At 43.5% G+C, this 24,858-nt stretch overlaps 1 protein-coding gene across 1 annotated transcript; it reads right to left on the bottom strand.

Annotated features, from left to right (window-relative positions):
• Positions 1 to 542: 542 nt before the first annotated feature.
• LOC128305250 (nuclear transcription factor Y subunit beta) lies at positions 543 to 24,858 on the bottom strand. Its single transcript, XM_053042618.1, has 10 exons — positions 23,779 to 24,858; positions 22,127 to 22,192; positions 6,589 to 6,697; positions 6,241 to 6,516; positions 5,788 to 5,871; positions 4,870 to 4,980; positions 4,369 to 4,458; positions 3,125 to 3,447; positions 2,949 to 3,042; positions 543 to 2,877 (listed from the first exon to the last, which is right to left on the bottom strand). Exons 1-10 carry the CDS (start codon positions 23,856 to 23,858, stop codon positions 2,767 to 2,769), a joined length of 1,344 nt encoding a protein of 447 aa, XP_052898578.1. The 5' UTR covers positions 23,859 to 24,858; the 3' UTR covers positions 543 to 2,766.

Genomic DNA, 24,858 nt, shown 5'->3' with positions numbered 1-24,858 from the left:
ATGCTTCATATAACAGCAACAATTGGCAACATGTTTAAAATAAATGTTTACACCGAAAAATTATCAACTAGCGTGTGTTTGTCGTTTTAATAGAGAAAATGGGATTTAGTAGAATTTCAATTCCAAATTTATTTCGACCCGAATTTCATTCTGCTCCCCACTGTAAAACTCTTACATTTCAAGTCATCGAGGAAAACCTGATCTAACGGATATTTTGAACATTTGAACTAGTTGCGCATCTCTCACATAGAGGGCGCTCAATCAATGTTACATCGGAGTGCGTTTAGTGGGACAATTTCTGCCAACACTTTCGAAAAAAAAAGATTTTCCACGAAAATTACATGCTTTTCACGATATTACGCATTGAAATTCAAATAATTCAAGGTTTCGAATTGATATCATGCTGGAAATATTACTAATCAACCGATGTCGTGTGGCGTGCGCACAGAAGAACACGCGAAATTAGTTCTACTGTGCTGGCGGTTTTCTTTCGATACTATCGGTAAGGGTAAATGTAACCCCAATGAGCTTGTTATTCTATTAGTACCTTTATTAATAGTGTATGTTACAAGAGTTTCTGTTTTCATTATTGAAATTGATTTGTTTTTCTCTCTTTTTTGTTAAGAAAAGTTTATCTTGCCTCTTCATTACACATGCGCTCGTTTAACCTCCGTTGCTGGACGACACCTTAAAAATAATATTCCTACCCCGCTGTTGACCAAAAATGCTCCTCCTAACACACATAAAAAGCGCTCCAAACGTTCGTCTTTCTTAGATAGAACAACATAACCGTAAGAAGGCCCAACTCATTCGCCCATACATAATTGGCTCGGCAGTTTTTCTTATGCATATTAAAACAAGATAGAAAAGAAAACAACATTTCCATTCAATGGATGTTTGACGACGGATTGCACACACACACACACACACATAAGCGCTTTCGCACACAATGGTCACAGGACGGACGAACAAGCGTGAGAAAAACCAAGTTATCATCACACCATTTGTCTTTTCCGGCCAGGCCGGTTAAAATCCTTCGACCATTTCCAGTACTGTGTGTTCGATTCCGTTAGAGTACGATGCTATCTCACTATTTATAAACTATCTGGTAGCAAAAAGCGAACAAACAAAACTGCCTTTAATTACGTTAAGGCTATGACGTGCAGGGACAGTAGGACTGGTCCTGTGTGCTCTTTTAACGAAATTTGTACTGCCTTCGACTGGATTTGACTTTGCTAGTGATACGTTCTAACGTGAAACCCGCTGCAGCGGACTCATGTTGAAGGAGTATACTCTACGCCCTTCATATCCTAATTGGGAGCACTTTCTCGATGGATACCGATCCAATGAAATGCAAATCACAACTTTCTCTCATCCTTTCCATTTCCTAGCTATAAAAACCTTCTTCCCTAATATTAACACACCCTCCCCCTCTTGTTTCGTCTTACTCGATCCATTAACTTAAGAAGGCAACAAGCTAAAGCATTCCATTTACGCGCTATGGTGATTGATGATAAGCTAGCTTAAGTAAATATAACAAACAAAATGAGAGGAGCGGTAGGTAGTTCACGCAGTCGCCACCTAACAATCATGTTCTCTCGATCGCGACCTTCCCGTACGTTCCGTACGAATTTTCACCCTGTTTCTCTTTGCTAGTGAGGTTATGTTACATTATTATTGAATTTTCATACTGTTTCTACCGTTTTAAAGTGTTTGCAGCTACCGGTTTAACTACTGTCTACCCATTTTACTTGTTGGCAAATTGTGCTTTCCGCGCCATTCCTGCCGCTCCTGCTCACAAGTTACGGCGCTCATCCTTTCTCCACTGCCCGCCTACGATTGCATGTATGCTGTTCACCTGCTCTAAGGTTATATTGTTTCATAATGTTATATTATTAAGTCTTTTTTTCCTACTCTGGGTATACTCGTACAAAAGAACACGCACACCATACGGGTCCGTCCTTAACAAAAAAGAAAAACAGTTCCTGTGTTTATTTCCTACCACCATCATCACCATCACACACATTAGTTTAAGTTATTGTATCTTGCATCTTGCGTCCTATCTTGTCGTATGCTCCACGCGATTAGTTATAAGGATTGAAAAACAAAAAAACACACGGCCCTTTTGCGATGCCGTCTCATGCCACCTGGTACCACCTTCACTTCTGATTCACCCTAACGAGTTATTGCTTTGAGAACATTGTTGACGAGAAACGGGAGAAAAAGGCGAAGAAAACGATTACATATACCACAGCACAATAGTGGTATGGTTAAACAACGCTTGCTGCGAATCGGACTATAATCGCAGTATGATGCAAGCATTTTCCTATGGTTTATTTACTAGATGCATACCATTCTTTCTCTCGTCAGTCCAGTGTGACAACCTTTTCCTTTTGGGGAAGACTTTACACACAAGCATATACCGGCCGTGGCATAAATGGAATGACTGATTATGCGATAGGTAACCTGCTCACCGATTGAAGCACACACAAAATTCTAACCCTCTGGTGAATCGATACGTTTAGAGCAAGCTTGCAATCGATTGCACCTGTTTCTAAACGATTCCTTCCCGTCACATTTTTCGCTTAAGGAGAAAAGTATACAGTGGATACAGACAACACCAACGATAGTGGTTAGGAGAACGAAGGTACGTTAAAAACCGGTTAGCGACCACACAAATCTACCACAGGAAAAAGTTCCTCTCTTACTTGGAGACATCAGACGTAGAAGCGAATGAAATGAAGCACACAGGACGGGGGATCCGATCTACTCAGCCAGCTCGTCGATGCGACACCGTACCGCATGTTCCACAACCTCTAGGCTTGGGTAGTCGAGTTCCTTCACCAGACAGAGGGTGGCCGACAGGAGGTTAGAGTTCTAAAAATTAAAACGTAAACAAACGATTACTACTTGACCGGAAGCTCCACAACATCTCCACGCACACCTACCCTACTGACGGGCCTCCGATGAACACCGGCAAAGTGATTCAGCAGTGCATTGGAGATTACGCTCGCACTATCGTTGAACCGAGAGTCAGATCTCCTGTAAAGAGTGGTAAAAACATCGCACATTACTACCGGTTCCGTGAAATAATTTTTCGTTATTTTAATGTTTTTCCCCTCACCTGTTTTCATTCCTTCGCCGATCGACATCTTCCCATTCGTCGCGCGATTCGGGACCTTTGCCATTACCGTTCCGATACTGGTACAGTTCCCGCTCGTTCACCGTGCTGCCCGCGATGCTGCGCCGGTTCTGCTGATAGTTTGACTGACCGTGATTCGACTGCTGCTGTTGATGGTGACTGTTGGACGAATGTTGACCACCGTTGTTGTTATTGTTCTGATGATGTCCTGCCGGTGACGATTCGTCCCACTCGGTTAGATCCATCTGGCTGTGGCGGTAATGGGCAGGAGGATTCTGGCGCTGATAATCCGACTGGTAGTATTCCTGTGGTAGAAAAGAATGTATTATCTACCATGCCCAAAGCAGCCATTTCAACACATTTACAGGCCAAGTAGTAGTAACTCTCTTCTCTGCAGCCAATGGATCCCATATGGATTTAGTTCCATTTATTACGCTTGAAACCAAACAAAACTGTCATTAATTTAATAGTTTCATAATTTTCTCCCCAACCACAAAACACACGCAGACCACCCGCGCGTATTCATTACGTCACTGCGCCGAACATCGCCTTCAAAACGATCGGCTTTGTCCCGCGCACCGACATTAAAACGTTTGCCACTACCAATTAATTTACTATCAAATCGTTAACAAGCGGGTACGATAGTGCTCTTTAACTTTACGGTGTCTTCTTCACAGTAGGGAAGAAATGAAAACGAAACTCCGAAGTAGTCAGTTGTTTTCCAATCGATGCGTATGCGATCCGGAAAACAAAAAAAGCTCCACACGTTGGTACATGGGCGATGTTTGGAAACAAAACGTTAACATAATGTTTTCATTTATCACTCCCTAACTCTCTCTCTTTCTCTCTATCACTTCTTTCACCCGTCTACTAGTGTAAAGTATAGCGAGTAGTTCCAAGTTTCCCTTCCGAATAATTAAAGGGGCCACCGTTGTTCTTTACCCTTCTCCTGTCTTTGTTCCCCGATATATTATCCCCCACACCCCTTCAAAACATAAAGGGGAGATCGAAATGGGGTTTTCCTCAATCGTTTAATGAAACTAATTACATGTGCAACATGTGTACAAGCGTACTCGACCGTTCACTTCCGTTTCCGATTTTTTTCCGATTCCGACTGTTGAGTTGAGGTGAAACCATTTTCCCCGTACAATAAACGTTGATTTCCCGATCCAATTGCCAACGTTCCAATCCACAGTAGCCCTCTCCTCCGTTCGCCTATTGCTCACCTTCATCGAGTGCGTTGACATACTAGGTGCTATCGGTACCCGTTCTCGGTAACCCGACACCGGGCTGTCCTGGTCCGAGCCCGGTGATCTCTGTTATTGTGGTGAGGTGAGGTAGTAGATGGTGTGCAAGATGATGCGATGATCGCAACGCGATCATATTGTGAGGTTGGTTATTTTGGTTGATGGGTGTCGGGATGGATGTCGTGTCGGCGTTGTTGTTGATGTTGTTCAAGTTGTTGTTGAGCGTGATGGTGCAGTGGGCGAGTAGAAAGTGTACCGCACAATTGTACAATGGAAACAACGGATTACACATTAGTACACATTGCAATGCATCGACGTCAATATGAAATCAATTCGATTGGAATGTAATGGATGGAACAACACAAGGAAGGCTCGAAACAAAATAAAACGCCCTAGCCCTAGCCAGATCTAACTTATAAGGATTCTCTGCCCTGTTCCAATCGAAAGCACAAAACATTACAAACAAGCATATTTCCTTACATCATACTGCTGGTACGAACCGCGGTGATTGTTCGTGCTGTAGTGCGAAGAGGCATGCGAGTTCTGTGCCTGTGTCGGTGGTGAATAGCAGTCCCTGTTCGGGGGGCTTCGCTGTAAAAAGAACGGAGCATTTCGAACATAAAACAAACACAAAAAAAAAAACAAAAAATAAACTACGAACACTGTTTGGTGATGTTTATATTACAAAAAAGAGCATAAAAAGCAAAACTACTCAAAGGCATATGTACCAGGGCAAACAAGAAGAAAAAAAAATAAAGATGATAGAAATGAAAAGTACAACGTGCAAAAGAATATTGGGGCGTTAACATAAACCATGGGCATGGGCAACCGAAAACATAAACCGAAAGATGAAACACTGCATATGCAACAGGCAGTGCCCGGAAGCTACGAACAAACTCGCCTTTTACTACCAACACGAAGTAATCGAATAGATGAAGTTGTCGGTGCTAAAGGATGTTGCTTCACCGGCCCTCCAGAACTCTTAAACACTAAAGAAGGAAAGCATAAAAACACACTACAGCCGTGCACAACCGGACACAACATAAACTTGCACAATTTACAGCCACATAAACGAACTTCCCGCTGTTGGCAGTTGGGTGCAGCAGTGGCAACTTAGAACAGGAAAAACAAAAAACCACCAAACGGAAACAAACTTCTACGGCACGGGCTGTGCACACTTTTGGATAGCGAAAAGGAGAGGAGTAAAAAAAGTCACACTGCCGGACATTGGAACAGCAAACAGGATGCGCATTCGTGATTGGCAAGGTTCCGCCCTTCATATGCGGGTGCATTATTTTCACACGACCCTTTTGGCACAATTTGCCCTTTAACGCGCGTCCCCGTGCGGCCACATAACACACGGTGGTGGCCAACATTCGGTGTGGTGCATTTTATTACCTGCAACGGTGATGATGGGATCGAGGCACGATCCGCCGGATCACTGATGCACTCGGATTCCGTATTTTCCGGGCTCATCTGCTGCTGGTGTGTGTGGTGTTGATGGTTTGCATGTTTTATTAGCACAAGACAATTTGGTTAGTGTACAAGAACAAGAGACGGATGATACGGCGAACGCACACACACACAAAGGACATACGCATGGACAAATTACGGCGACAGCATGATCGTGTTCGGTGGTTAGTTGGCATGAAAGAAAACAACAGAAACGAATACACAAGAGAAAGAGACACATTTTAGTGGCGTTATAGAGGGAAAGGAAATGCATGCGACACGGTGCTACGACGATCGGGTTTTTGTTTTGTCAGCATTAGAACATGATTTTGGTTTAGTTGACGCCGGTATGTTGTATGGTTAGCGAAATCGAGCTGCTCACGCCCCGCTCCTACCAACCTCTATAACAGGACTCTGCTGGCGATACTGCTGCTGGGTCACCGGCGGTTGCTGTTGCTGTGGCGGTGGCGGTGAAGGATTTTCGTACACTTCGTGCCGTTGCGGTTGGGCGACCGGCGCCCGCATCGCTTCGGTAACTTCCTCCGGCGTCACATCGACATTGTCCAGCTTCTTGAGGTTTGGCAACGCACGTAACACTATCTGCCGATAGCTGGGTCCGGCATTATCGACCAGCGGGTTCTCCTCCAGCCAAAGGTATTTCAGCTTGGGAAGATTCTACGGGAAGCAGACGAAAAATGGAAATTAGTGGAAGGTAGTTCGTTGGCGCATATCGCGCATGTATCTCACCTGTAGATATACCAGCTCATCGATGTCGGTCAGATTGTTCTTCCTGAGGTACAACTCCTGTAGATTTATACAGTTTTCGAAATCCGCTAGTGTACTGATTCGATTAACACTAGAATTACATGAAAAGAAGAAACGAATTACCTTAATATCAGGTTATATTAAGCAACGTTCACGAAACCTTGCTGATTAAACTATACGCGAAGATGCCGATGGGACGGCCGGAAATGGCCACACACAACGGCAAGACGCACCTTACCACCCCCAAAAGAGGAGTGTGGCTAATATAAACCGAACGATCGCCCAACAATGTGGGGCCTTGCTTGCTTTGTGCTGTGCAGACAAGAAGCCGAACGCATCGCAACGTCCGGGCCGATCTTTGTGTGTGCAATCGCACCGCACCAGACGCAGTAGAACACGAACGCTACTGGTCCAAATTCCAAGAGGCCCGGGTCGGGTTTCTGCATAATTCATGATCAGCGCAACAAGCTACCGCAACGACCATCGGCACGGAACAGACAAAGCGTGCATGAAGATGATAATGATGATGATGATGATGCGACGAGGTTTTCCAACGGCCATCATCCCACGCAACGCCCTGCGGGGTAGTGGTGGAGGTTTGGAAAACCCGGTAACAATTCGAAACATTTGCCCAAGTTCAACGGTGATTCAGGGGAGAGAAAAAAACTTCCATCCTGTTTCTTCATCGTGGCTGAAGGAACATTTTCATTAAAGGTCAATATTTTGTAAATCAAGGCCACGAAAAAGGCGGATCGTTTAATTATGTCATTGTTTCAACGATATAACGAAAAACGTGGGACAATTTGCAAACTTAATTTGTAATATTGTAAAATTAAATGATTAATAGAAGAAGATAAACACAGCTTGTGGTTTTTATCACTTCGTACGGAGTGCGCATCAGTGCGCTACAAATTACTTTAAATTACTGTTAAACAGCTTTTCCACAGCTCATTCGCCGAAGGTAATTTCGCAGATATGCGTTGTCACTTACAGCAAGTATTTTCGCTTCTTCCTCCTGCAACGCTGAACGGAACAAAACCACCGCTGATTGTTGTTTGTGTGTGGGAACTACCGGCGCAAGCTTCAAACCACACCGTTAATGAGTTCTGGTATCTGGCAAATTGGTGGAAATCATCGCTTTGCCCGTGATTAGCGAATGGGGAACCCACCCAGAGGAAAGTAGGAAAAATACGCAACAAATCACGAAAACATTCTTCCAACCCATTCCCTAGCAGCAAAAACAATTTAGTGCAGCCCATTATTCCTTTTTTTCCAGCCGAATCATCTCCCTTGTGAGCTTTTGGCCACCTTCACCCTTTTGTGTTTGTCTTCATTGAAACCACACGCCGAAAGGGAGAGGACAACAGGAGAGGCTTCGGAAAATCATTAACCATCTTTGGGGCGATAGAAAATGAGATCAAGCTGGTTCATCCCCTGGAAGGGGGAAATGGAAGCGACTGCTTGTGTACCACATCACCCCTCACTTTCAAGGGAAAAGGGCCCGGTTAATAATAATGTTCGCTTGCCATGTGCTAATCATGGTGGCGGTGCTGAAAGGAAGTAGGAACTCCATCTTTAGACAGGTAAACCCCTTCGCGTAAACGGCACCCGGCGGTGGTGTGTGTCAGTTTTGGGATCAATGCGATCGATAGAGTAGTTTCCCCTCCAGGGTGATTGATCATCATTAGCCTTTCGGAGAGACCCAGGCAGGCGATAAACGAGGAGAAAGTGAAAACCGTCCACAACTGCATTTATCATGTCTTGCAAAAGGTAGCGTTAGCTTTAGTTTAAACTCAGATAAAATAGCTCAATTTATAGCCTGCGAATAGGCGTTGCTCCCGGAGAGATGCCAGCCTCAAAGTCTCCGGGAAAAATAGACCCCTAATGGTAGTCTTCTTTGTATCAAAGAGGTTTCCATACCTTCATAACACACAGCAGTATTGACGAGTATAAACCTTTCTGTTTGTGCGATCTCTTGAGTGATTACGATCACCTTTGAGTCTGCGAATCCACCTCCCAACGGAGAGTTCCTGTTAACATCATCACGTGGAAAGGAACACAGTGGAAGCAAGCATGATTTATTAGGCGAAAGCTTTGAGTTCGCTTTGCACTACCTTCAAACATCGGTGTGGAAGCCCTGCCTTGAAACTTTACGAGCCTTCGAGTACTTTGGCGTTAGCTTCTGGGTCGATCTTTTGGGGGCGATTACTCCTGCACTGAGATGTGATGCGATATAGCCCGAAGTCGAAAGCAAAAAAAAACACAGCTCGCCATAATCGATTAGATGCAATCTGATACCACCCCTGGAGGTCTATAATTTCCCCAAAACCGAAACCCACCGCTCATCACCCACTTTTAACAAGGAACGGCCACCAACCAAATGGCAGTTTGGGTTGGAAAGTTAGTCTTCATTCTTGAATGCCCTCTCAGTAACTTTCAAAACGCAAGTACCTACTTCTCACCATGCCGGGGTCAATGGACCATAAAACTGTTGCACAACATAGACTTTGACGGGGACTTCCTTGCGGACCCGGAGCCCTTGGTCGGGCATCGATGTTTGCAACCTCGCAATGCCACCCCACCGTATCGAACCTTCTCTCGTGATCATGGTGAAGCATAATTGGCTAAAGTTCGGTCCCTCAAAAGCCCACGACGACAAGCACGGGACCGGAGGTGACGACGACGATATGCCGATTTACCACACCCGGAAATGTTAGGCAATGTTGCGGCACCATGCTTGCAGTTCCAGGGCTGCGACTTGCTTGCTTTGCTTCTATTGGCGTTCAAAGGATTGAATTAATTAACCAGCGCTGGGGCGTCGACGTTTCCGGACCAAAAGACAGAGCCGCGTACGGGATATATTGGGAATTGGGTAAGTTTTCTTGCCGCGTGTGACTACTTTTCAATGTTGTACCTTATTGGTTTAATAAGGTAATCGGATATAGTTACGTAGGGGAAAAAGGGGAAGCATTCCAAAGCGGATTATGCAATGACTTAGAAATCTTCTTATAAAAGGATTTAGACGAAAGAAGGTACAGATTTTATAGACTCCTATTTAGACATTCACCGCACATCTCCCTCTTTGGTAAATCGTACGTCTAAACCTCTTTAGTGGAGTCGTCGACAAGACACCTTCAATACTCAATTACAGCATGTAATTCCACACGTGTTTGGGTTTTAGAAAGTGATCTGCAATCGTTCATCGGTCGTGCATTATTTCCGCCCACCGTTCAATATAAGAAAAGGGAGAAAAAAAAACACCAAACAGCAAAAGTTTCTCCCACTCGGGCTCTTTCCCTGCCCGAGCCAGACTCGGAACACGTTTTCCACACCACGGAAGGCACTTCCTAACCAATCCAGTTTCGTACGGTGATCATACTAAACTGAAATGCAGCGTTCGGATCATCGCCTTACGGTGCACAATTGATTGATCGATGAATTTCATAACGAAGTTTATAAACTACGTTCAATATACACAAAAAAAAACGCAGGACGGAGAGAAAGTACAAATTCAATTGCTGAACAGATATTACGCGTTGGTTGTGTAACCATCGATCAAAGCCCAAATCTGATGCGGTGAACAGAGCTTTGGGTGAATGCTACACATTCGCTTCAGCCCCCTTAAAGACTCTTTAAGACTGCAAATGGTCCCCTTTACGCGACACGGAATGCAAATATAAATCTTACTTCTTCTGGTGGAACACAGAGCATTCCAATCTGTTCAATAATGATAGTTGGTACTACAAATGGCCATTATTTCGCTTCGTGCCCCTTTCGAATATGCTGCCTCATCAGACATAGATTATGGCGCACGTACCCAACCCAAAATAGACAAACAAAAAAAAAGATGCTTCCTAAAATGGAAAGCAGCAGGAAGTAGCGGAAAGCGCGACAAGCGCGATGACAAACGGTTGGCAACGTTCCCGAAAAAGGCGAAACATATTTTATGCTTCCCTTTCACCGACACATTAGCCTGCTGAGCGGTGCTACACCGGCGGGGTGGTGACTTTATAGCAGGACCAACCCACATAGAATAATGAAATGGACGACGATAATGGCTTTGTATCATTATCTGCGGTATATTAAAAATTTATCACAACATTCTTAGCGCTCGGGTTGGGCCGTACAATGCAAACTCGCCAGTGTCGCGAAGTTTCTACCCCTTTTTTTGCAACCAAACCCGGGCTTCGAGACTTGGACCAGAATTGTGCAGCACGGTTGCAATGCTGCACCGCATTACATGCTGCACCACATCAATACAGTTGATTTCCGGAGAGAGCAATTTTCCAACTGCCGAGCAGTTGTCATCGTGCCGGTATCGGCCGCACGGTTCCGGGATGCAGCTTCTGGTTCTTGTGCTCTCTCATGCAAGACACACCCGGCACGGCTCTCCACCGTTGTTGTGTGGGTGATGACGATCATGTGCTTAGCCGGGCGCTTCCACAGCCAGACGTTTTGTTGTACGTTTTTATTGGTCTCCACTTCGGCTGGGGAGTAAATTATGCATGGCATACATTTCGAAACAATAAAACAGAGGCAGTGTGGTGGCATTTTCAAAGGGATGAAACTGTTGCTCTCAATATCTACAATGTTTCGTAGGTTAGTTCACGTAAACTATCTCTGTCCGGTTCAGCGGCAAGCGGAAGAAGTTTTTAACTCCCCTTCTGAAGGAGAGTGGAGTTCCAAAATTTGAATGTTCCAAATCGAAAGACATTAAATGCATTACTAACTCCAATGTATTTCTGTCCGAAAGAGAGGTGCTTCGTTTGCCGAAACATAAGTTACATCACGCCATGGGACTGTGAGCGGCATTAAGACCCTCGGCCAAACTTATGAACATAACTAATCTGTCCAAAACAAACGCCATAAAAAAGCAACAGAATAATCTCATCAACATCATCAAAAAAAAAATCGCCGAGTTCCAGGTCGTCGGAATCCGAGCACAATCGGTTTTGCATCGGAGCGGAAGCTTCATTTATCCACAAAACAAACCCGCCGCCCCCCACGACCGCCATTTGGGGGATGAAACTTTCACACCCAACCCGGGGGTGGACTAACGCCGGGTGCCACCGAAACACAGCAAAAGCGGTTAGTAAAACGTACCGAGAAAAGGGTTACAGAATTAACATATCAGCTGTTAACAACTGTTCTGCATCCGATTAGCCCACATCTCGGCACTACCAACGGCCCCCTGAGGTTGTGAGGAGGCACTTTCTGGGGTGGCTGAAGAGACGATGTGCTGACCAAAATAAAAACACAACCCCCAAAACAAGAAAAAAAGCTTCCTGTCTTACTTAGCTTTTCATGCTTCCAATTCCGGTCAACTTTTTCCCCCTCACCGATCCTCGCATTACACTTCCCAGGGTAGCACGGTAACTCGCTTCATAATTTAAGTGACCTTCGACGTTACCAATTTTGACTTCCAAAAGGGTGTAACTGTAAGTTTCGCATTATTTCGAAAGGTAAACACCCACTAAATCACGGTGTGCCACTGCCGGTGTCGGTAATATGCCACGAGCCACCGAACCACCGAACTAGTTTCGGGCTCAGGGTTAACCAAATAATAAAAAGTCGGCCTGCCACGTGGCTTTCCACGAGGGTGAAAAATGGACCGACCGCAGCACTTTACTTCGCACACATGGGGGCTACAGGTCACTGACATAGCACGCAATAGTTCTTCGCTGAAGCAAACGGAAAACGGAATTTTCCCCGTGTGAGTGAGTCCCACTTTGCGTTCTTTTAGCACTCGCGCCTCACCATCAACCAAGAAATGTTGTAAATATAGTACAGTAATTGTCGAACGCTTTCCCCTGGAATGACACAGTTCTGACATAGTTCTTGAGTTCCACTTGGGTGCTTTTGTGTGTCTGTGCACGTCAAGGGAAAAGCTTCTTTTTTCATCAGACAATTATGTTTGCGCTATGTCGCTTGTGTGCGTGTTCAAATGTTTGCTTCCTCGTTTCATTCAAGAATACCATCCCCAGCCGGATTGCTTCCAGGTGGCTTCGATCCAGTGGCCAAAATCGATAACGAACCGTAAGTAGCCTTAATTTGCTATTCATAATTCATTAGTTGAATCAATAGTTTCCTCTCCATTCCGGTGCGTGGAGTTGATTCGTTTTTGGGGGTGTTCTCGGGGTGGCTTTCTTTCCTGCACGATCGAACTCCTTCGCGGCACAAACATGACAGGATGGCGAGTACGTTGGAACCATTACGCACTACGAGTGGTTTCGGTGGTGTTTCGATCGTTCGCACAAACAGGGAGAGTTGTGCCTTAATGGGTGCCCGATGTCGGTTTGGTACACTGATTGATGAATGTCCTGGGAACATACTGACAAGCGTCATGGCTTCACGCGCTATTTGATGGATATGAAAATTGCTCTAGATTGTCATGTGCTCATTAATTCAATCCCTGTCTATTTATCAATGTTTCTTCGATGGGATAATTACGAATTAGACCTATTTAGAGGAGCTTTGCGAGGGTTTCGAGTAGCAGTACACGCGAATAGCATAATTGTCACTAAAATAAGGTAATATTTACTTGGAATCACAATTCAAATGAAAAATCTTGGATATCGTCTTCAATTCTGGGTAATTTTTAACCCTAAAACGATTAATTAATAACATTTATAGTTGTGTAGTTGATGGAAGTTCATTATGAGTGAGAGATTCATTCGAAATATTGAAGGTCCCCAAGAATTTGGGGGTTATTTTGAATGAGAACAAAAAAAGAAGATTTTTTAGTTAGTATTAGCAGACATCAACCATTTTTAAACTATTCTCTTGAATTTCAACCCTTGCATCCACCCTTTTCTACTATACTCTTTATTTGTACACAATAAACTAACTGAGCTTTAGGGGCGGCCCGGTGGCCTGGTGGTATGATGGTGTTGGTCTTCACGCGAACGGACCGGACCAAAATCCCATCTGGACCAATCCCCCGTAGCAAGGACTGTGGACTATCCGACTACATGGTAAAATAAGTCGATATGGCCAGGCCGTTCTAACGAAATAAAAAAAAACGATTAATTAATAACATTTATTCTTGTGTACTTGATAGAAGTTCTTTGTGAGAGAGAGTGGTTTATGCGAAACAGTGGATGTCCACGAGGATTTGGGGGTTATTTTGAATAAGAACAAAAAAAAGAAGATGTATTAGTTAGTATTAGAAGACATGAACCCTTATATATTATTATCTTGAATTTTATACAAAAAAACTAACTGAGCTTCCAAATGTTAAATTCTGTCATCGCAGATATCTGATCTGAACTCAGAGATCTGAGATCTCAGAGATCTGCGACTCCGCGCATGTCAGATACCGACATGTCTTGGGAATTTCCGCCTCTAATCTTTTCTGTTTATTGTCTTACCAAAAGACGCAAACTACCAATCTTACTTTAGTTTATGTGCACTTCAGTAGAAATATGCACTCAGACCTTATCGTAACTGCACAAAACGGAACGCTCAACGCATCCACATTCCTAATGCATTCGCTTCCGATGGCGTCTAACAAAAGCTTCTCACGTGCGTTAATGAACATGCGTCCTACGTGCACTAAATTCATTTTACATGTAACACCTCACTCCACCAGACCGTCACGGAAGGGGGAGTGAGTTATTTGCATCCAAGGCCACTGGCGTCCGCACGCAAAAAAGAAACAACTAAACGACGTGGAGGATCGATGTCTTGGATCACTAATCGTGGCACCACTACCATCGATCACCCTGTACTACTCCGATTGCTCCCTACTTCCCCTAGCAGTCCGGTGGTCAGTGAGTTGCGGCGCAATAAAAATTTGCGATCTTTGAGCATGCACCAAACAGGGCAGGAAGCAGCAACATTGGCATGCAAAAACAAAACATCGACAGACAGACACAACTCTCGCGATCGTATGGTTACCATCAACCAACATCTTCCACCTCGCAGCATATTTTTTGCGATCGCGGAAAAACGAAACAAATTCCACGATGATTGTTTATGATGATGATCGACAGAATGTGTTTAATGGTTGATTGATCGATGCGAGGATCGAAGGAACCGTCTGAAGGGGAGGGGTCAGTCCGGTGCGTTTCATTCACAAAGCGTATCCGTCGACCATTTACCCTTCTTGGCTGAGGAACGCATCAAAACGACCGATGAGTCTATTTCCGTTTCCATGATGAGCTGTAAATTGCCTGCTAACTGTCTCACGATAGTCGTTATGCATCGTCCCCATTCAGCTGCGGCTGCTTTTGTCTTTTTCAAGACTCTTTCCCATAACAAAAAAAGTGTCGCAAATTAGCGTCTCACGCACGGGCACTTGCTGCTGCTGCTGACTGTCCAGACACTGAACAGGGCGGCTGGTGTCAAATGTTTGGCGAAACAAATTAAATTACGTTCGATCTATGTGCCGACGCTGCGACTGTGAGTGTTGGATTTCAGCTGGGTGAAACTGAACTAATTCCACCCCATGCATAATGGATCTAATGCAATCGAGACCCGCGGCCGAAAGGAGGGGGGGGGGGGGGGGGGGGGGGGGGGGGGTGAGAGTACGTCTATGTTACTTCATATCCCACTCGGAGTGGTTAATGTTCCGCAATTTTATGCTTGTGTCTCGTCGTTTCGTAATTGAATTGCTTAATGTTTTTTTGCCATTTTGTTGTGCGAAACTGTGAGAGCTTATTAACACACACCCATTTTAACGGTCACATTGTCTCTCGTTGCAAGCACATATAAAAAAAACATTAGCCATCGTTTAACCATTTATTCGTCTTTTTATAGTGTTGTGAATCGGGAATTGGAGAAGAGTCATTCATATAAATACTGGATGAAGAGTCATCGACTCATGATCCACTCCACTCGTTAACGTTTCTTCTTCCAACATGAGACTTCTTCTGAGTTCATGAAGACGAGATCGTTTTCAAACCTCTAATTATTCATTTATTTATTTTATTTAAATAAATAATATAAATAATATTTTTCATTTATATTAAAATTCATTTTCTTTTAGTGAAATCTTTAGAAATTTATGCTTCTTACAATGATTTTCTATGTTTGAAAACTCACGAATTTTCATATTGTGGATTCAGATTAATTTATTCGGGTTAGAGATTCATTCCGATTCATGAATCTGAAACAGATTTATCAAACTCTAGTCTTTTATCACCACTTTTCGACATCTTTCGCTCAAAGTATCAACATCGAACAAGCATTTTGATTTTAAACCGTAGTTATATTGAAACTCCTCGATTAAATAACATTCCCTTATACTATTGCCTCTTAAATTAAGTACGTAAATAACAATCTAAAACCATACCCACCCATCGGGCGCAACGTATTCTACGTCAAAGTTGACAGAAGCAAAAAAAACCTGTTCTACACATCCTAACCAAACCTGGAACTGTGGCCGGCGTACCTTGTGTGGCTCTTGTATCGACCAAAAAAGGAAAGGATGTTTGTAGTTGCTGGCGGGTTGAGTCTTTCGTTTCAAAATCAAGGTTACCCCCGGAACCGGAATCCGTAGCCGCCCTCGGGCGACCTCCGGAGGCAGGCGAAGCATATTTGCGTATCTGCGTGGGTGCGTGTACACATCGGCGAAGGTGGATGGAGCTGCGGACAACTTGCAGGATTGTACCTTTCGTTCCCCAAAAGGATGACGAGATGTAGTCGGCTAACAGTTGACTCATTGCCTCCGAGCAGCAGCGCGCTCGTTTCACGTTGGAAGCAAAACACTAACCTAACTTTGTCACCATACGATCGAACGCAAAAGTTCCACACACAGAGGCGCACCAAATGCAAATAAAATAAACCAAAACTATAATAAAAAAAAACGAAGTTATGCTTGGAAGCAATAGCTGCGGCGATTGTACCGGTTCCATTTGGCTAAAACGAAGAAGTTGCTAGCAGATATTGCTAGGCCACCACAATAAAGGGCGGTATGTTCACTGTACTTTCACTGCTTCACTTGCGGTTGCAGCAATAAAAAGCTTTGGAAGACGGCTCACCCGCGTTTAGCCGTAAAAATCAACGACATTCTTTGCCGGTAACGGCGGTCGCAGCATAAAAAGAGACAGTACCCAGTGGCATATAGGCGATGATGTTAATATCTTGGTTTGTATTTCAATGGTTGGCTTTTTACTATTCATTTATTCACTGTTGGATATGTAGGCAAGATAATTGCGACCATACCACACACACAGACACTTGTGGGCTTGAACGTAAGGGGATGATGCCACACAAAAGCTCTTTTATATTAAAAATGGGAATTGAGGTTAAGATAAAAGGAAACAATCAATCAAAAACAACCTTTCTCCATCCAAATAAAGTACCTAAAGGTAAGAGAAGAGGAGAGACATTTAAATCACAGTCTTATGAGATGAGCGCTTCACTGTATGACCCAAAACATTGTGGAAGTAATATCTAAAACCAATACATAATCTTACTAATAACTTCTAATGATGGAAAATTAAAACATTTTTCCATCAAAATTCCACCAATTAAACATATGTGCATCGGCAATGGCAATCACACTCCAAAAGCCCCGAAGCCATAATTGGTGTCTTACGACTATAATTAGCACTAACTGATCAAATATACACCCGTTATCATTACGTACGTCCCGCCTCCAAAAAAAAAAACACATCCATTATGTTTAACTCCATTAATTAACAACTCAAAAAATTATCATTCCTTTCCTAACTTTTTCTTTATTCGGTTCGTCCCGTTTGTTCTTCTCCGCTGCGTGATGCGGGTTTAATTTCTACCTTCTGATTCTTTCGTCGTGCTTTGCACGTTAGCGAAGAAAACAGCAGCAAACAAAATGCTGCTTCGTTTCCTATGTAGAATCACGGGGCCAACGTGCGTAAGTTGCCTGCTTCATTCCTCATTTCATAGTCAGCAATTATCATTATCAATGTTGCGCTGCCGTTTGCGAGGGAAACACTGATATCGGGCATGGCTGTTTTTATCGCAACTGACGGTTCACCTACCGAACCGTACCGTAACGCTTCAGACTACACACACCCCGAACACGGCTTCAACCACCCCTGCGCGTATAATGTCCACCTAAACCAAAACCTTCCCCCTTCCCTTCGGAACGCTAAATGTTCTTTTGCTTCAACTCTCTCGCTACGGACGAAGAAGCTTAAACACCAGCAATAAGGGGCAAGCTGGCAAAAATGGGGCCGAATGAAAGTTTTCCTTTTTTTTCCACCATCGCATCTCGCTAATGCATCACATTTGGTGCATTTAAAGTACAAAACGATGCAAACGAACGAGTGTGAACGGAGATGGATCGGAAGGATGCGCATGGTGCCCCCTGTTGTGGACACTTGCCCTGAGTTGCATTTTGATTTCTGCCACATTATACCGGGGCAGAATTTCTCCCTTGTATTTTCACACCTTGCAGCACCCTCGGGTGGAGGTACCCTCGGCATAAGAAGGAAATCGCAACGCAGGCAGCATGACTGTGATGATTTCCATGTGAGCGCTACGCTTAGGAAACATGCTTTCCTTTCAGCAGCACGAGACATCAATCTGCCGATCGCCGCTGTTTTTCGATGCTGAAAAGGAAAATGGAATGTAATTCGCGGTTGTTTGGTTTTTTGTTTCGTTTGTTGGCGCGATATGTTGGCAGGTAGGTTTTTATTTGGTGGCAATGAGTAAGCCCTTTCTAACCCTATTCAAAAAAAATGCAGGAACACCGGCAGGAATATCGTAATAACATCGAAAACATTCAACATTTGCTACGCTTTTCCAAACCAGGCAACAGAACAGGACTTTTTTTCTAACTGGCCATTACAATTACCCACCTAACCTTAATTACACCTAACGTGTGGACAGCTACGTCATGGGAGCCTCCGTTCAATACACCACAGAGTTGCTGTTCAGCCTTTAACTCCCAGTGTGGGCCAGAATTATGCCAGTAATCGAGAGTAAATAAACCTCTTACAACAAAAAAAAAGCTACCGTTTGGCCTTGGCTTTTATTTCGTTCTGTCGATGATTTGTGGCGCACTGTAATGCTAGTTTACAATTTGCATGTAGGTTGTTATTACTTGCCCCAGAAAACATACTTTCAAGGCGAAACGTTTCAGTTCGGTTGGACGTTCGGTTCCCCTGTTTTGGTTATTACACGAATGTCAATCGATAGTTTTAATATTTTTCCATATTTTCTACATTTTTGCCAACCGAAAACATGCGTCTAATTTGATTGGGGCAAACAAAACACCAATATCCTCACAACCAGCGGGAACTATATCGTTTAATGCTCCGGTACGGTCAACGCGATGATAAATGATGGCACCAGCAGGGCGTGCCATTGGCCAGCACGTTCCACTGTCACCCTTTCGCTGCGTGCATACCCAAAACACACTTTACATTGACAATGAACGGAAAGCATCGGAATGGAGTTAGCATGTAGCATTCGATGAAGAATAAACCATGCCGTTGGGGTATAAAAATCGATCGCAGGCGACACATTCCTTCGGCAAGAAATTCATCTCTCGGTGGTTTATTGAGCAAATTTTCTTGTGAAATATTTTTAATTCACGAAAGGGAATTGTTTAAACCGACACTAGGTGAGAGGATACTAAAGAACTAGAACGCTTTCATCATTTTGCTCTCTATTCGCATTAATGACGTGCACAACGATTCAGATTAAGTTAATGATTTAAATCTTTCTGGAGTGTGAATTAATTCAAATCTCCAAGAAGAGTATTTTCAATTCTTTTGCGTTTTAATACAGAAACAGAACATTAAATCATTCATAAGAACATTGATTAAACTATTCACGATGACTTTAACTCATCATTTAATGCATAAGTTAACTCATATGTGAGTTAAAGGTGACAATAAAGATTTATATACCGACTTAACACAAGATTTATATCATTTAAAGATTTAAATCATGAGTTAAAGATTGCCGTGAAGAGTTGAATGTTGAGTTAACTCCCACATGAGTTAAATGTTGTCGTGAAGATTCCAATGGTGCGTCAACTCACACATGAGTTCACTCATAATTTAAATCATGAACTGAAGATTTAAATCACCGTGAAGGTCACCGTGAGGAGTTTATTTATTTATTTTATTTTTAATATTTTTATTTCACTGTGAGTGGGTTGCTAGAGTAGGAAGGTGAAATGGAATGATTTTCAGAACAAGGGAAAATAGCGGTTATGTGAATAAAAGCATAAAAATCAATTTGGATTCGTTCCTCCCTCTTCGTTTACTCAATTTTAAGTAACTTTTTTTAAGTTTTAAGTAAAGTTGAAATTTGTATAAGTGAGTTAAAGTGCAACATCTTTATTCTAACTCATTGATTCAGATTTAATTCTTTCAAATGAATTAGTTTTCCCATCTCTAATTCGTATTATTATTAAGTTTGTAACGCATTTTCAAACGTGAAACACTCCCTTCCCGTATATAAACGTGCAATAGGTGAAAGTGAAAATATTCTAATTTTTAACCGGTACATGTTACCCGTACGTAGGTCTTCAGTACACCCAGTGCATATGGGAGAAAAGTTACTACTTTAATTAAAAAACACGACCGCAAAAAATCATCTAGCAAAAACCGGGTTGAATAAAATAGAAAGTTGTCTCTTCACCGGAAACAATTTACGGGAGCTGTGCAATTCTCTTTACCATAACGGAAGAAAGTGGGAGAGAGAGAGACCTTTAGACGTAACATAACCAAAGTCAAATGATGCCATACATTGCACCATGGCACGTTGTACAGGAAGTCGGTGACAGCAAGAAAAAAAAACACGCACTGACATCATCGGAACAGTGACGAAGAACTATCACGGTTGGGTTGGAATGATGCACTACATCACCAACCGTAGGTCGACGGTCACAAACATCAAAAGAGGTAACGAAAAATTGTCGCCTCCATTTCTGGGATAAAACTCACACGCGCCACAGACTAATGGATGAGATCATCGACGAAGGAGCAACAACAACAAAAACACCCAAAACCCACCCGACCCGAATCGATTGAATAGTGTTTATAAATAAAGGTAGTTTGTGGGGTAAACTGAGTGGCGAGTTTTGCATTCCATAAGCAAAGTTTTCCTACTTACTCCCATAACGTAAGGCGAACACCGCATTGCGATGTTTGAACCTCTACAACTCCCAAACCCGAGTAACCACCACGCAAAAATATTCAGCCTGCTTAGGAGTTGCTCAGTGTCCCGGTCCGTCAATAAAGCCCCCGCACGTTTTGGGACCACATCTTTGGTAATGTCCAGATCCAAAACAAGCTGTACCAGGGTGAGCTGTAAGCAAGGTAACCACCACTGGATGAGATTCGAGATTGTTTCGAGTGGAGCAGTGGCGAGTCCATTAAATTAAAATAAAGTATCGAATGTTGGACACTTACGGTACTTATTTGGACAAAATAAGAAGAAATCACAGACACGTGCCTGATGTTTCTGTTCTTCACTCTCGCACAAGATGATGTCATTCGACTTTGATTTTTGCAAGGCGAATAATTACAACAACCTTGACAAGGCAGGGAATGGTACCACTTAGCTTAAGTAGTATAGTTCTCACCTAATAAGAATATGCAATTTAACCTCTGTGCGTCTTGCCACTTGCCGAGCGCTCCACTTTTACGAACCATGCACAAATGCTAATAAATTTATTAACAAAGGATAGCTTACCATCCAGCCGAGCTCATTGAATGCGCTTATGTCTTACGGCATTAAAGAGCATTGCAGGGGGCAACTACTTACGGCTGGTGCCACTTTAGTCTGATTAGTGTCATGTAAGTCGAAAGAGCTTCTAACTATTTCACTCCCAATCGGGTTGGAAAAGGTAAATGCTTCATTGTTTTAGCCCCGGGTCCGTGACCAGGGTAGGAAAGATCTCACCCTGTATCCGCACACGTCATCTAACGTGCAGAATGGCTTCGTGTACACTTGAAAACTCTCTGACTTTGATGAAACTCTTTGGCCGCTTAATTTAATTCATATCCACTTGACACACGCTAAAGCAATGGCAACGAAGCGTTTAAAACTATGCGGCACAATCAGCGGTTCACGTCCACTATTCTGCCTAGCAAAAGAATTCCATGACCGCACACACGCCCCGGTGGGTGCTTTCACAACTCATCAGCTTTAAGTTCGCTTTGGTGGTACATACATAGGCTACAAGAACCTTCAGTTGCGTGACTTGATTTCGCGTTTGGAGTGAGACTTTTATCGCCAAAAGTTTCTCGCCCGCACGCGAATACACGCGTGGTGGCGTGTTGGTTTACGTCGCACCAAACCTCGGCCGACCCTTTTCCTTTGACATTGCGGGTGGAAGTGGTGGAGGATTTGCTTATCCTTAAAAATGTGCTTCTCCGCAACGACGCAACCAATCCAGCGTGTGGGTTTACGCTAGTCACACGTCCAACATTAACCGATTGAGAAATGTTTTCCCTCACTTGAAGCGTCTTCGTTTAGGGGCCATCATTAATGACTGACGGGTTGCTAACCATGTCCTTTCCTTCGCCGAAATAGTGTGCCCAGCCGAACTTCCCGAATTCCCGGTTCTTACCTGAAGGCGAGCACTTCTACTCCACGCATGCGTCGAATGATGGAAACATCGCTCAATTCGCTACCCCTGTGGGAGAAAAAAGGTGAGAAGTGATTAGAAGTGATTTACGCTATCAATGATCATGGCTTTTTGATAAGATATTGCCTTGCATACCGCAAAACAAAGAGACGTACGCATGTAGGGATTATTAGATACAAACAGTTAATGGTGTGCTTGGCTGATAAAGTCTGAAGACACTCACGTAAAGTGCTCTGAAATTGTCTCCATATTACGCGGAAATTGTACATCGATGTTACGATATCGAGAAACAAATTGAAGCTTGTTGATTTGTTTGCTTCTGTTTAGTGATAAAATCAATCAACAAGTAGACATTAATAGCCTTATAGGCAATAAATAACCATTGGGGAGAGTGTAATTGGTCCGGATCGTATTGTTGTTTCACATGATTAGGAAATGTATTGTGAATATTCAATTTTAAAAGGAAATACAAGCGTCGGATCATAACTCATTGCAATTAATAACTTGCAAACTAAAAATCTATGCCATAAGGTTACTATTCTAGAAGGTGTAGCTTAACTTAATCTCGATCGATGACATTAGGCATGATCTTTTCACAGACGATCGCAGTACGTCATTCACCACGTCTCAAGATATAATTTCAAAAGTTATGCACACCAATGACTCACGCTAAAATGAAATCAAATCTCGTCTACAAGCTACTTGCGGTATCGAGTAATGTATCTTAGACATTTTCCTCCACCGGTCGGAATTCAAGTTCCTGAACCAAACCGGTTCACCGAACGTTACGAAGTAGGTTGTCGATTGGTGGTGTTGGACAACTTTTCGTGCATTTTTTTTTATTCTTCTCCACTAGATCTCAAACCTCGAAAAGGGTAAATTTGCTGGCACGGGCAAGAAAGCGAACATTTTCCTCATCAACTTACAGATCGTGATTTTACGATCGATTAACAGCAGTCGACACCCATCGTAAGTTCTGAAAGCGGACCGCAAGCCAAATCGTGAAGCAAACTTTCATGTTTTAAAATTGGTCCCTGCTATCTAAACTCTCCACTGCAATCAAGCTTAAAAGATCTTCTGGTGTGCCACCATTTCATCCCTTAAGACAACCGGGGAAGCAAGATAAAAAATAAACCCCCGTTGCATTCTTTGATCGGTATCTCTCATATACGGGCTCTTGGAAATGAGTAAAGAACCTGGGCGAAGCAAGGGTTGACCGGGGCAACGGAAACGCGAACGAACGCGCACACATCTGTTGCGAATGGCAACGACTCGCGCTATACATCGTACGCGTCTAATGAACTTCCCCATCGAGATTATCAGTGTTTGTGTTGTTGGGGTTCCAACGAGCCGTGTGGTTCGTTCTCCTATATTTCTTCCCATCGCTTCCCAGCGAACCATCATCATAACGGTACGGCGTTCCGACGAGGGCTCTACCATGATTCCAGCATGTCTTTCAAGTTTTGTTTCCAAAATTTCACTCCAGACATTCCGATGCGTTTTGTTCAGCCATCGTATCGCTTCGTTCGATCACTTTGAAAATAGGAACTTGTTATTAGCACATAGTATTTAGCTGAAGACGAAAGGCATCGATTAAAATGTAAACAAAACTCATCATGTGCAGGTATACCTACCAACAGTTTAGCTTCTTGATTGCGGCCAGGTCCGATTGCTTCGAGCGAGCAATCACCATTTCCTCGGTGAGCCGCGCCATGGTGTCGTTGTTCTGTGCGTACTACCTGTAAACAGTTTCGCGGTTGACTCCGGTGCGTCGAGCACCTTTTTCCTTCACTTCCTTTCACACAGCAGGATAAATAGACAGACGGACAGACAGACGAATTGACGGTGGAACGGAAAGACCTTCTCGATCGATTTAAAACACACAACCTGCCACACTGCTGCTACCGAACTGGTACTTCATACTTTTCAATAACATGAATCACAGCAACCCTTGGCATCTAGCATCTAGATATTCACAACGATATTCAGGTGTGTCCTTTATGCTCGCACTATTTTACCGACCTACAACCGACTCTTGCATTTCCTGATGTACTACACACTTTTACATTGTAGAATGTAGGGATGTGGAAAATAAATACCAAATCTACCAAAAGCAGAACGATTGAACGAGAATTTGGTAAGTGCTCCGCACTGATGCCACACTGTATTTCCTACACTACACTGTGACACCTCACTTTTAGCCAACTGCAGCTTTTTCTCGTTTGTTTTCAGCTGGAAGACCGCTTTGCTGCTTTTTCCCCCGATGAAATCATCTAATCGCAGCCGACGAGAAGGTGTCGCGCCGTCGATGTGTCAATGCTACACACATAAATCACAAAACACACCGCGCCACATCCTCAGACTCGCTCGCGGTCGATTCAACACCCGAGTTCTATATTGCACAACGAACACTGGGGTAATTTTAGTAGAAAGAACTTCTACTATGAGGAAACCTTTGCGGAACTGGGCACCACCGTTCACCTTTCGGTAGTATGTAAAACCACGACAGCACCACCTTCGCGTAACTAAATCCAACGATATGCACCAAACCACGATAAAACGACGAATGTTTTGCAAATTTTTTAGCTGGCAGGTAGGCTGGCGCTAACTAAAATAACAACACCCGTGGATAACGCAAATTGCAGCAAGAGAAAAACCTGGTGCAAGGCGCACGGGATGCTGTAAAATATATATCACTCGCGGAACGGACCCGC

This window comes from Anopheles moucheti, chromosome 3 (genome assembly GCF_943734755.1).
Source record: "Anopheles moucheti chromosome 3, idAnoMoucSN_F20_07, whole genome shotgun sequence".
NCBI lineage: Eukaryota > Metazoa > Arthropoda > Insecta > Diptera > Culicidae > Anopheles > Anopheles moucheti.
Note: the sequence above shows the minus strand (reverse complement) of the source record. Positions and strands in the feature narration are given on the sequence as shown.